The sequence below is a fragment of the Chiloscyllium plagiosum genome, unplaced genomic scaffold (assembly GCF_037043375.1).
Source record: "Chiloscyllium plagiosum isolate Xiang-an unplaced genomic scaffold, Cpla_swu_hap1 HiC_scaffold_12, whole genome shotgun sequence".
In the NCBI taxonomy this organism is placed as follows: domain Eukaryota; kingdom Metazoa; phylum Chordata; class Chondrichthyes; order Orectolobiformes; family Hemiscylliidae; genus Chiloscyllium; species Chiloscyllium plagiosum.
This window is the reverse complement of record NW_028270150.1, coordinates 23,912,718-23,926,768: the sequence shown is the minus strand read 5'-3', so window position 1 is coordinate 23,926,768 and position 14,051 is coordinate 23,912,718. Positions and strand designations below refer to the sequence as shown.

At 42.2% G+C, this 14,051-nt stretch overlaps 1 protein-coding gene across 4 annotated transcripts in view; it reads left to right on the top strand.

The window, feature by feature from the left end:
- kcnj6 (potassium inwardly rectifying channel subfamily J member 6) overlaps nt 1-9,714 on the top strand; it is a 126,425-nt gene extending 116,711 nt beyond the window's left edge. For 2 of the 4 annotated variants that reach the window (XM_087992509.1, XM_087992508.1), the window contains one exon: nt 9,193-9,714. In XM_087992509.1, coding sequence (XP_087848635.1) covers nt 9,193-9,548 — 356 coding nt within the window. In that variant the 3' untranslated portion in view covers nt 9,549-9,714. The remainder of the gene's footprint in view (nt 1-9,192) is intronic. The other 2 variants (XM_043701344.2, XM_087992507.1) reach the window with 2 other exon arrangements.
- Nucleotides 9,715-14,051: the final 4,337 nt, after the last annotated feature.

Here is a 14,051-nt window from a genome sequence, read left to right as displayed (position 1 = left end):
AGCTAAAATAGCACCTGTAAAACCCAGGCAATAAGTTACATCACTTCAGGTACCATTTTCATGGTTGTTATATTGTCAAACAAATGAAGTCACAAATATATAAATACTTGCCTCTATTTCAAGATGGTATAATTAGAATTGGGTCTGAGTAAATTAATATCAATTGAACATAAGAAGCTGAGAATACACAAAATCCTTGAGGGCAATGCACTGGTTTTAAAACTTCCCTTTCACCCAGAGCAGCTATGGAATTAACTACAACTGATCAGATCAAAATGTTTTCTGTTTGCTGATTGTAAGGGTCTAATGAAACACAGTACATTGGTGATAGGGTCATAGTCCACATCTGTCCATAATATAATACAATCATTAACTTGGAAATTCAATTCAAATAAGCCAGAATATCAGAAATAGAAATACCAAACTAGCCAATTTTCTTTGAAGGTTAAAGTTAAGACATTTGGTTGGGCCAGAGTATGGGAATTTAAGTTTGTACCTGGGCTATGACATACCTAATTGAGAAATGCTTAATATTTTTATTTGTTCTGTTCAGAGATATTATTACACACCACAGGAGCAGGAGGAACTTGAATTCAGGACTGCTGGCCCAGAGGCAATGGCTAAGCAATACTTAATGTAACAACATAACAGTGGAAATATTTGAATCCCAAGAACTGGTCAACATTAGTTGGATAGGACAGAAGAATAATTCATTCACCCAATCCAGCTCAATACATCACTGAAATTCACAGAGGCAAATTATTCTCCTCCAATATGTTGTTCCAACTCCATGTCAATGCCTTATTAGAGCGTGTAAGTTCTAATTTCAAATGATTCACTAAGATGATGATATGCATTCACAAACCTCTAAACATTTTATTACATATTTAGCACCAAACTGTATAGGAATTCATGTAGCTGCTGTTATGTAGCAAAGATAGTACTGACCAGTTGCAAAGACTGGTTAGTATTCAGTGTGTATGGCAATGAAGTGAGAGTGATCGTGCAATGAGAACAAGTATCTCTGTCAGTGTAGTAATGTAAGGTCTATGATCTCACAGGTGAACATATCATAGGTTTTATTAAATATAATTATTTGCAAGGCAGGGCAAGAGGGGACATACTGCTGGAACCTTACAGATTCATGACTATCTCTGTGTGATCTGACATCACTGTCACTATCCGCATGGGAAAGCATGGTGACACTCACACTCTGCTACTCCTAAGGTCATTAAAAAATATTAGCATTTCCCCCCTGCTCCGCTTTGTCAGCTTAACAGAAAATACTGCTGAGATTTGGTTACTTAACAAGAAGGTATCACATGGAAATGCATTTGCACTAAACACAAATTCTAAGTTATTGACTTAAAACTTTAACCGATTAAGATAGTGGCAGAGTAGGACGCTCCAACCGGAGTTCCTCCACTTCTTCTGTTTCCTTCTCTATTTTCCATTTCTTCCCCATTTGGCATCTCAGTGGGCCTCAGCCTGGTCTCCCGGTAGCTCATGGTGGGTCCTGGCCAGGTCTCTTAGCAGCTCTCAGCCTGGTCTCCCGGTAGTATGCTGCTGGTCCTTTGGTGGCTCATGGTGGTGTCTCGGCTCAGCATGCAAGTGGATCCTGTCCAGGCACGTTCCCGAGGCACCAGGGGAGATCGGGCAGGCAACAGTTCCTGCAGCAGTGAGGGGTATCTTTGGTGGCGGTGTCAACAACAAGCAGCAGAGCGAGATAAGTGGAAGACTCATCAAAGACTGTTGAACTTCTGACTTATTCCTTTACTTTCCTAGTTCAAACTAAGAAAGACTTAAATGTAAACTATCATCTATTTCTTTATGCTTTTTGGTACCTAAGGTGGCACTCATGTGTCGACATACACTTTTCACTGTGCTTCTATACTTCTGTACATGAGTACACGTGACAGTAAAATCAAAAATCTAAACTCTACCCCTTAAATCTCTATACACATATATGCAGACAGTTATAGACAAACAAAAATACATAAGTGTCACAGGGGAAGAAAAAGTACTGGAGGAACAAAGTTCAGTTGCATCAGTCCACAGGATTCAATCAGGTGCTTTTTTGCTTCTTCTGAGTATTTTTCTGATCTCTGATCTTTTTCATTTCATGTCTTTTCAGTTCTTTACTGCAGACACAGGGCAGTTGGCACACTCATTATTCAGTCTCTATGCTAATGGTTAATGACAGCAGCTTATAGGTAAAATGTCAGTGAAAAGAGACATCTATCTTCCAATTGTTTGTTACTTCTCTGTAAGGCGAGATGTTGTCTTTTTAAGAGTCTGAGGTTTTCTGCTACTATCATGTTCACACATCAGCTCCTGGACAAGAGACAGCTTCTCAGAGAGTTGTCTTGCTGATCCTGATAGAAAAAACAGTGAAAGGGCTGTGTCTGGTAATTCCCCTCAACAAACAACAGTGGTGCTGATGAGTTCAGCAATCTCCCCTCACCTGTTTGAACAAAGTAACAGTATGGATACAACCCACTAACTTGCTTTAAAAGTGCAACATCTCCGTCAAGTGAAAGCAGTTTCTTTTCCCATTTTGGCCCACAATCCAAAAATGGTCTTTGCGTCAATGTAACATAGCTCCTTTTGTACATTCTCAGTAACTATTTCTTGAATAAAGGAATAATGATTCATTTACATCTCCCCCAAGTTCTTTTATGACACCCCTCTTAGCAGTAATATTTAAACATAAATATTTGACTCTTTGCTCTAACTTTACCCTTCACAAATCTCTTTGGATTGACGTACTAATCTCTGTGCACTCTTGGAATAAGTAAACGAAGCATGTTGACCCTTATCGTTGCCTGGGAGGTTAAACATAGAGTTAGGTTTGTGTGATAGTATCTCTGCAGCTAAGGTCATTTCTGAAACCCTCTTAGAAATTAGAGATGTAATCAGCGAGCAAATAAAATGTCTGAGCTTGGATCAATAAGAAGTTCCTGTGTAACATTGAAGTCTTCATGTTTAATGGCAAATTAGGCTACCTCTGTCTGCATTTCTGAGCCTTTTTTCAAATATAAATCATCCTTATTTGCAGGTGATGCTTTTTTTTTAAAGATTCCCTACAGTATGGAACAGACCCTTTGGCCCAACAAGTCCGCACCAACCCTCCAAAGAGCAACCCACCCAGACCCAGTCCTCTACATTTACCCCTGACTAATGCACCTAACACTATAGGCAATTTAATATGGCCAATTAACCTGACCTGCACATCTTTGGTTTGTGGGAGGAAACCGGAGCACCTGGAGGAAACTGACACAAACACGGGAAGAATGTGCAAACTCCACACAGACAGTCACCCGAGGCTGGAATCAAACCCAGGTCCCTGGCGCTGTGAGGCAGCAGTGCTAACTGGTAAGCCACCGTGCCACCCAAATGGTTTTCTGACGGTTTCCCCCAGGAAAGGTTAATCCTGTCCCTTCATGTTCTCTCCTACTGGGATACCCAGGGACTGCTGTACATGAGCTACATTTAATTTTTTGTGTTGTTTCTGCAGCATTAACTTGCTTTATTCATTCATGGCAAAGTCAGCATTTATTATCCATCCCTAATTGCCCAGAGGGCAGTTAAGACTCAACCACGTTGCTGAGAGTCTAGAGTCATCTGTAGGTCAGACCAGGGGAGGATGGCAGATTTCCTTCTCTGAAGAGCATTAGTGAACCAGATGGATTCATGGTCATCATTAGACTCTTGATTCCAGATTTTTATTGAATTCAAATTCCACCAGCTGTAGTGCTGAGATTTGAATCTAGGTCCCCAGGACATTACCTTGGTCTCTAGATTAATAGTTCAACACCACCACCAGGCCATTGCCTCCCCAAAGAGACTTGGTCTCTATAAAACTAGTTATTTGAGTTCCCATTGATGGCATTTCTCAATGGCATCGACTATGCTCTACTCTTTAGTGTGCTTGCCATTGGTGAATTTGTGGAGTACTCATTCCTGTCCAAATTGTGTAGGTGCTTCTGATTTATTGTAATGGTCTATACATGGGACTGATTTGAATTTTTTCTTGCTTGTCACACTGCCTACTGTTGCCTTCTTTCATACATTTTCAAATTTTCTATGGACTTTCCCTCTGTGCTTTGATCTACCTTGAAATCCATAGCTTGGTGCTTCGAGTCATTACTGAGCTTCTATTCTGGCATCTCCTCCACTCCCCAAGCTTATGCTGTCCTCAGGATTTACCATTAATGCTATCCTGGCACTGGTCTTTATTTTGGGTGTTCAGTGCTGCTCATCTCCAATTTCGTGAGTCTGGTTATCATTGCTACCACAGTGTCACAAAGCTGGTCCCTTTTTGCTAAAAGCTGTTCCTTTTCTCAAGGAGACTGAGTCCTTGATTTTTTTCAGAGGGGTCGTAAACTGCTCCCGGTTCTGATTAGTCTGGTTTGGTACAGAGATTAAAGGTTATTTAGAGGCCTTTTTGTTTATATGTAAACAAATGAGACTTCAGGGCAAAGTGGTCATGTTTTAGAAGAGACCTGTATAATGAAAGGGGAGTGGACAGCTATCTAGCTGAGCAGTTCAGTCCAGAACTAGTTAGAATGTGGAAGTCAGCAGTGGACTGTGTGAACAGGCTGTCTCTCTCTCTCTCTCTCCTTCTGCCCTTCTAACTTCAACCTGTAAGCATTTATTCCATTTTTACTGTTCTTTGAAGGGGTTTGCTTATTGGGACTATCGTATATATTCAAAACAGCATAATTAAGTTTAGTTTGGATAGACTGAGTTCTGCAAGTGTTCTTTATTCTGTTCTTTGTGTTTCATTGTGAATAAATTTCTGTCTATTTTAAAACCTAGTAGTCAACCTAGCTAACTTACTCGGGGTAATTCTCACTGTACACTTACCGAAACAAATTGCAAAGTTATCGTCTGGGCTGCCTGCTCAAGAATGTTTTGAGTAGTCTGGCCTAGTTCATGACAATAGTCTTATGAGGTCGACACGCATTGAGTGAACATTCACAGGCTTTTTACACCTACTTATGTACAAGGTATGATAAGATTGGAGATCCTGCTGGAACCTCAACAACTTGGACTCCTTTTCTATGTGATCTAACGTTATAATATCATAATTCCTTTTGCATCTGTCAGTAGCTCCTTTAAGGTTAAAGTATAATGAACCCTTTACACTTTTATAAGCAAAGCTACATTTCCTTTGCATATTCCAGTTTTATGTGCATTCTTTACTTTCATAACTTTCTTCATTGGATTCTACATCCTGGTTGAGTAGTGGTACGTTTGATGCCTTAAGCATGCAATTCAATGGGTGGAGAATCACTGGCTGCAATTTTATTATCCTCAGCAATTCATCAGCTACAAAGCAGTATTAAGTATATCTAGAAAAACATATTAAAAGGAATCATTAATTTGACACTCACCAATGCAACTGTTGAGCCACAGCATCTCCATAATAATTTTGTTCATATATAACCAACAACTGCTATTGCCAATATTAACATAAATACAGAAAGCATTTCTCTGCCTGTTATTACAATGGAATCCTAAAGTATGTACTGAGAGATGACTTTCCCCTTTGCCCATTGTGTGGAGTTGGTTAAGATACCCCTATTCATGAATTAGAATCAAGAACTCAACAGAATAAACCAAGTGGTTCACATATTTCGACAAACATGCCAACTGTAACTTATTACATTTGAAAGTTAAGCATAATAAATTTGGTAAGAAAATGTCTGTCTAAACATCTTTATCTTGAGCATCTTGGCCACTAGGTCAAGGAGAGGCAGATGGTGCTCAATTCAGATAAATGTGATGTGAAGCATTTTAGTAAGATGCATCAGGGCAGGATTTATACAGTTAATAGTAGGGCCCTGGGGAGTGTTGACAAACAGAGAGACCAAGAGGTGCAGGTATATCATTCCTTGAAAGTGGCATCACAGGTTGATAGGGTGGTGAAGGCAGCAGTTGGCACACTTACCTTTATCAGTCAGAACATTGAGTACAGGAGCTGGGATGTCATGTTACTATTGTACATGACATTGGTATAGCCACATTTGGAATACTGTGTACAATTCTGCTATAGGAAGGATGTTATTAACTTGGAAAGAGCGCAAAAAGGTATGTTACTGAGACTGAAAAGTTTCTGTTATAAGGAGAGCTTGAATATGCTGAGACTTTGTTCCCCTGGAGTCTAGGAGGCTGAGAGTGACATTATAGAGGTTTACAAAATCATGAGGGGCGTAGATAAGGTGAATAGCTGAGAGTTGTTCCTCAGGGTAAGGCAGTCCAAAACTAAAGGGCATAGGTTTAAGTTGAGAAGGAAAATATTTAAATGGGACCCGAGGGGCAACTTTTTCACACAGACAGTGGTGCAAATATGGAACGAGTTGCCAGAGGAAGTGATAGAGGTGAGTACAACTATAACATTTAAAAGATATTTGGAAAGGAAGATGGATAGAAAAGGTGGCCAAACCCAGGCAAATGGGACTAGTTCAGTTCAGGAAACCTGGTCGGCATGGACAAGTTGGGCCAAAATGTCTGTGATTCTAAAGCAAGCCTTCTAAAAAATTATCATAATGCTTTGCAGAATGCTGTGATTGTGAACGGCAGGTAAAGTCACAGGCAGCTTCCCTCTGAACTCAGCAGCTTAAAGTTTCCACTTAGGAAATAATCAAACTTTGTCAGAAGACTGACGAAGGGTCACTGGACTCGAGACATCAACTCTGTTTTTCTCTCTACAGATGCTGCCAGACCAACTGAGTTTTTCCAGCGTACCCTATTTTTGTTTCAGATTTCCCGTATTTGAAGTTCTGTGTTTTTACTTTGGTGGCTGTCACAGGTCCTCTGCATCTATACAGGGTACTGTGCTTATGTGCCCCAACAGCAATCATTTGTAACCATGTGAACTCATGTGAACTTTCCCTTTCATGCTTAATGACACTTAATTTTAAAAAAAGCTCCAAAATCAAAACATATACCTTATTGAATGAGGTGCAATTGGGATTTAAATGATGTACCATTGCTAAACAACCTCGAGTCTTGAAAAACTCATTTTGTATTTGTTGAATGCCATTTTTCTAAAATAGAATAAAAAATATTTTGTCTTTGGGGTGGCACAGTGGTTAGAACTGCTGCCTCACAGCACCAGGATCCCAGGTTCAATCCCAGCTTTGGGTGACTGTGTGGAGATTGCACATTCTGGGTTTCTTCCGGTTTCTTCCCACAGTCCAAAGATGTGCAGGGCAGGTGTATTGGCCATGTTAAGTTACCCATAGTGTTAGGTGCTTTACTTAGAGCAGAAATGGGTCGGGGTGGGTTGCCCTTCAGAGGGTTTGTGTGGACTGGTTGGGCCGAAGGGCCTGTTTCCACACTGTAGGGAATCTAAACATTTAATTATGCTATTTCAGTTGCTATCTTATTCCTATATGTCCTAATCCTAAAATTATAAGTAATTCATAATAATTTCTGCATTTTACTTCCTGATTTGATACAGCTGTTGCTAGATGCCAGATAATCCCCTATAATTGGTGCCAGAATCAAAGTAATATCAGGAAAGGGGAAATCCTGTCATTTGTTTTTTGAGATAAGAGCTATCACTTCAGCATTGATCACAGAATCAATGTGTAAAATTATACTGCACAACTGTTAATATCTGCATATGAAGGTTGTACGAATGCAGTTTTTGCTGAAAATTTTAAACCATTCAGCAAAAACAAATCACATTTCTACACCATTTCTAATAAAGTAAAATGTCACAATGTGCTCCACAGGAATGTAGTCAGACTGAAAGTGTTGGCAAGTCACAATGGGAGTTATTAGAACAGGTGACCAATACAAATACACAAGCAAAGAACAAGACAAGGCCACTCAGCCCTTCCAGTCTGCTGCACCATTCACTAAGATCATAGCTAACCTGTTTTTAACACTACCTTGACATTCCTACAGTCTCGATAATCTTTCATTCCTCTGGCAAACAAGAATCTATCCACGTTGGCCTTAAAAATATTTAAAGATTCTGCATTCGTTGCCTTTAAAGGAAGAGAACTCCAAAAATACTCAACCCTCAGAGAACAAAAATGTTTCCTCATTTCTGTCTTAAGTAGGTGATCTCTTTTCTAAACTATGTCTGAGGATTTGAGCTACAGGGAGAGGCTGAACAGGCTGGGGCTGTTTACCCTGGAGCGTCGGAGGCTAAGGGGTGACCTTATATAGGTTTACAAAATTATGATGGGCGTGGATAGGATAAATAGACAAAGTCTTTTCCCTGGGGTTGGGGAGTCCAGAACTAGAGGGCATAGGTTTAGGGTGCGAGGGGAAAGATATAAAAGAGACCTAAGGGGCAACTTTTTCACGCAGAGGGTTGTACGTGTATGGAATGAGCTGCCAGAGGAAATGGTGGAGGCTGGTACAATTACAACATTTAAAAGGCATTTGGATGGGTATATGAATAGGAAGGGTTTGGAGGGATATGGGCTGTGTGCTGGCGGGTGGGACTAGATTGGGTTGGGATATCTGGTCGGCATGGACGGGTTGGACCAAAGGGTCTGATTCCATGCTGTACATCTCTATGACTATGACTCTAAGATCCTTTCAAAACCCACTCGATCAAGTCCTCTCAAAATTGTATGTGCTTCAATTAAATTACCCCTAAACTTCAGATGATAGAAGCCTAGCTTTTCCTTATAAGGTAATCCATTCATTCCAGGTATTATTCTGGTAAACCTTTTCTGAACTGCTTCCAATGCATTAACAACCTTCCGTAAGTACAGCGACCAGCACTGTACATAGCACTCGAGATTTCTTCTCACCAATGTCCTTTATAACTGAAGCTTGGCCAAAGGGCAAAATGAGAAGGGGAATTTATTGTTTATTCACACAGTTTGTTCTCACAGGGCAATTTTTTTTTTTACACGGAGTGGATTGTGGAATGAACTTCCAAATGAAGTGGTAGATGCAGGTACAGTTACAATGTTAAAAGATGTTAAGATAAGGACACGAATAATAAATGTTTTAATTGATATGGGCCAAGCACAGGCAGGTGGGACGAGTTTAGCTTGGGATTATGATTAACATGGACTGGTTGGACCGAAGGGTCTGTTTCCATGCTGTATGACTCTATGACTAGTTACAAAGGTAAAGGTAGATGTCTCCAGAAACAATGAGGTTTGTGTATATTATGTATTTATTCATTACTGGTGATTTCTTTTCACATAGGTATGACATGCCAAGCACGGAGTTCATATGTTACCAATGAAATTCTGTGGGGTTACCGCTTCATGCCTGTCCTATCGTTGGAGGAAGGATTTTATGAGGTTGATTACAACAACTTTCATGAGACCTATGAGATAAAGACACCGGTCTGTAGCGCCAAAGAGTTGGCAGAGATGAGCAGCAAAGCGGAACTGCCCCTCACCTGGTCAGTCTCCACCAAACTAAACGAGGAGGAGGAGGAGGAAGAGGAAGAGGAGGAGGAGGAGGGGGGGGAGGCGCAACCAGAGGACAAACACCATGAGGAGCAATCCGAGCAGAACGGCGAGGTTACAAACTTAGAAAACGAATCCAAAGTATGAATTGGAAGAAACGTCTTGTTTGCCTCAAGAGAAACGGGAATTTCATGTTTCTGTGCGTGCAGTAGTGAAGGGAATCAGAGTGTGAAGCATCCATCTGCCCAACTCACTGAAGATTTACATGTTTGAACAAAAATAATTGATTAGGGAAATGAACAGTTGGGGGGTGGGGGGGTGCAGGGGAGGTGGGATCAGCCTGAATTAACAGGGCAGAATTTGGTTTGCAAGGGAATTTTTAACCACTTAATATAGACACGAAATTAAAATAGAGTGTGACTAAAAAGCCTCAATAGAGCGTACTTGGATTCAGAAGCTATTTAGAATTTGCTGTTTTAAATGCTGCAATAGCAAACTGTCAGCTTTTTAAAGTATCCAACCTTTAAATAGTAAGAATTATACACATGTATTTCTAATGGTCTGCTGTAAAGTGAATACAGCTAAATTATCCCTTTCTATGTTTAATACACGTGTCTCTGTATATACTAGACTGTTCAGATAGAGACATTATTAGATTCAGACAAGATCTCAGGAAGGATGCTGGGCAGGTGGAAGATGTTGCACATTTAAAGAAGCTTTGCTATATTTTCACTGGAGCTACCACAAGAACTATTTTTGGATGTTGTTTACGAGTGGCTCTCTTTTGTAAACCCTTTGTAATTTCCAACACTACTTTCTTTAGAAAGAGGAGCCCAGCATCCATTCAAAGAAAACTATATTAAATCAACGGCTTTTCACTTTTACACCCCACCCACCCAGTCGGGAGGTCTGTTTGATCATGGAAACTCTTATTAATATATGAGCATCAAGCAGTGACTGAAACACATGTTGCAAAGTTTAGCTGCACATCAGCAAAGATAGTGTTGCCCTACAGCACGGGAATGTGACAAAAAATGTAAAGCAAACACTGGGACTTGGGAAAGATGATTCGAATAAAACAGGCTTGTTTTTCATCAGTGGGACAGCTTTTACTAAAACTAGATAAGTGACTGGGGGTGGGGGGGAAAGAGGGGTTGCTATCTAAAACGTCAACCAACTTTCCTTTTTCCAAATGGAGAAGTATTTCAGCATTTTGACATTTTTCAAGGATTGAAAGAAGTCATTATAAAACAAGCACATATGGCTATACAAATCTTCAATACATTGCTGGATAAATATACACAACATAGAAGGCATCTTATGGATTGTTTTGAAGTTTTCAAAACAAGTACAGAAATTGTGTACTTCAAAGCCGAGCATCAGTTTGAGATGGTTTGACTTAAATCAGTGTTGAGTGTGTGGTGCTGGAGAAGCACAGCAGGTCAGGCAGCATCCGAGGAGCAGGAGAGTTGATGTTTCAGGCAAAAGCCCTTCATCAGGAATGAGGCTGTGAGCAGAGGGGGTGGTGAGATATATGGGGAGGGTGTGGGGCTGGAGGGGGGGTGCTAAGCGTGCAATTGGTAGATGGAGATTGGAGTAATGGTGATAGGTCAGAGAGGAGGGTGGAGCGAATAGATGGGAAAGGAGATTGGCAGGTAGGGCAGGTCATGACAGCATTGCAGAGTTGGAAGGTTGGATCTGGGATAAGGTGGGGGGAAGGAGAAATGAAGAAACTGGTGAAATCCACATTGATGCCATGGGGTTGGAGAGTCCCGAGGCAGAAGATGAGACGTTCTTCCTCCAGGCATTGGATGGTGAGGGAGTGGCGGTGGAGGTGGCCCAGGACCTGCATATCCTTGGCAGAGTGGGAAGGGAGTTGCAGTGTTTGGCCACAGGGCGGGGGGGGTTGGTGCCCTGGAGATGTTCTCTGAAGCGCTCCGCAAGTAGGCGTCCTGTCTCCCCAATGTAGAGGAGACCGCATCAGAAGCAACGGACACAGTAAATGACACGTGGATGTGCAGGTGAAATGGCGATGGATGTGGAAGGCTCCTTTGGGTCTTTGACAAAGATGAGAGGGGAGGTGTGGGCACAGGTTTTGCAATTCCTGCAGTGGCATGGGAAGGTGCCAGGAAGGGAGGGTGTGTTATTTGGAGGCTTGGACCTGACCAGGTAGTCACAGAGGAATGGTCTTTATGGAAAGCAGATAGGGGTGGGGAGGGAAATATATCTCTGGTGGTGGGGTCTGTTTGTAGGTGGCAGGGCCAGAGGATGATGATGCAAGGTATAAGGTAGTTGGTGGGGTGGAAGGTGAGGACCACGGGTGTTCTGTCCCTATTGCGGTTATTGGGGTGGGGTTCAAGGGCAGGGGTGTGGGAAGTGGATGAGATGCGCTGGAGGGCATCATCAACTATGTGGGAGGGGAAACTGCAGTCTTTAAAGAAAGAGGCCATCTGGTGTGTTATGTGGTGGAACTGGCCCTCCTGGGAGCGAATGTGGCAGAGGCGGAGGAATTGGGAATAAGGGATAGCATTTTTGCAGGAGGCAGGGTGGGAGGAGGCATAGTCCAGGTAGCTGTGGGAGTCAGTGGATTTGTAGAAGATGTCAGTGTTGAGTTGGTCACGATTGATGGAGATGGAGATGTCTAGAAAGGGGAGGGAGGTGTCTGACATGGTCCAGGTGAATTTTAGGTAAAAACAATGACTGCAGATGCTGGAAACCAGATTCTGGATTAGTGGTGCTGGAAGAGCACAGCAGTTCAGGCAGCATCCAAGGAGCTTCGAAATCGACGTTTCGGGCAAAAGCCCTTCATCAGGAATAAAGGCAGTGAGCCTGAAGCGTGGAGAGATAAGCTAGAGGAGGGTGGGGGTGGGGAGAAAGTAGCATAGAGTACAATGGGCGAGTGGGGGAGGGGATGAAGGTGATAGGTTAGGGAGGAGAGGGTGGAGTGGATAGGTGGAAAAGGAGATAGGCAGGTAGGACAAGTCCGGACAAGTCATGGGGACAGTGCTGAGCTGGAAGTTTGGAACTAGGGTGAGGTGGGGGAAGGGGAAATGAGGAAACTGTTGGAAGTCCACATTGATGCCCTGGGGTTGAAGTGTTCCGAGGCGGAAGATGAGGCGTTCTTCCTCCAGGCGTCTGGTGGTGAGGGAGCGGCGGTGAAGGAGGCCCAGGACCTCCATGTCCTCGGCAGAGTGGGAGGGGGAGTTGAAATGTTGGGCCACGGGGCGGTGTGGTTGATTGGTGCGGGTGTCCCGGAGATGTTCCCTAAAGCACTCTGCTAGGAGCGGCCCAGTCTCCCCAATGTAGAAGAGACCGCATCGGGAGCAATGGATACAATAAGTGATATTAGTGGATGTGCAGGTAAAACTTTGATGGATGTGGAAGGCTCCTTTAGGGCCTTGGATAGAGGTGAGGGAAGAGGTGTGGGCACAGGTTTTACAGTTCCTGCGGTGGCAGGGGAAAGTGCCAGGATGGGAGGGTGGGTTGTAGGGGGGCGTGGACCTGACCAGGTAGTCACGGAGGGAATGCTCTTTGCGGAAGGTGGAAAAGGGTGAATTTTAGGTCAAGGTGGAATATGTCGGTGAAGTTGGTGAACTGTTCACCCTACTTGTGGGAGCACGAGGTGGCACCAATGCAGTCATCAATTTAGTGGAAGAAGAGCTGGGGAATGGTGCTGGTGTAACCACAGAAGATGCGACTTAAATCAGTTCAAGGAAGAGAAAGGTGATAGGGGCTATGTTGGAAATGAGAAGTGGTATAATCCTTTTTACACTGAAAATTGGCATTATTGTTCTTTCTTCTTCTAAATGCTGCTCTGCATATAACATTTAGGATCTGGAGGTGCCGCTGTTGGACTGGGGTGGACAAAGTTAAAAATCACACAACACCAGGTTATAGTCCAACAGGTTCATTTGAAAGCACTAGCTTTCAGAGTGCTGCTCCTTCATCAGATGGTTGTGGAGTATAAGTGTTTGGAAACACTAACTTTCAGAAGTTCAGCAAATTTGGGGCTATCCTGTTAGACCTACATTTTAGGGGTCAGGCCTGTTTTAAAGTAACTCTCCACAGATTATGTAAAACCAAAAACTAAGTATAAACTCATGTCCTTCTGCTTTATCTGTCAACATGATGGCATTAAATTGTTGCAACCAATTCCTGGGGCAAAAGGAAATCTCAAGCTGTGTTTTCACTTTGTCACATCTGTATCCTCCCTTCCTCACATCTCCACACCTACCTAAATGTTAGCTTGACAATAGGTGAATAGCTGGAATTAAGAGAATCAAGAGTTATGAAGACAAGAGGGAAAGGGGAGCTGAACAGAACAATCAGCAAGTGAAGAAAGTTTAAGAAGCTTTGCAACCTGCTCCTCCACCTATTTCATGTGTTACATCAACAACTGGAGAGAAACAACATGCTTCATGTGACTTTACCATACAAAACATACGAGAGATTTGAGGATTTTCGTTGTTTCCAAGACTAGTATTACAAATACAATGGAAAGATTTAACTAGGTACATTGCTAGTACCATATCACTGCTTTTTATAACTTGGTAAATTTCATTCAAATTTTTTTATTGGACATTTCCAGCAACAATTTATAGATAAAAGGCATATTTTATACTTTCCTTAATTCCTTTAAAATGTTTGCGG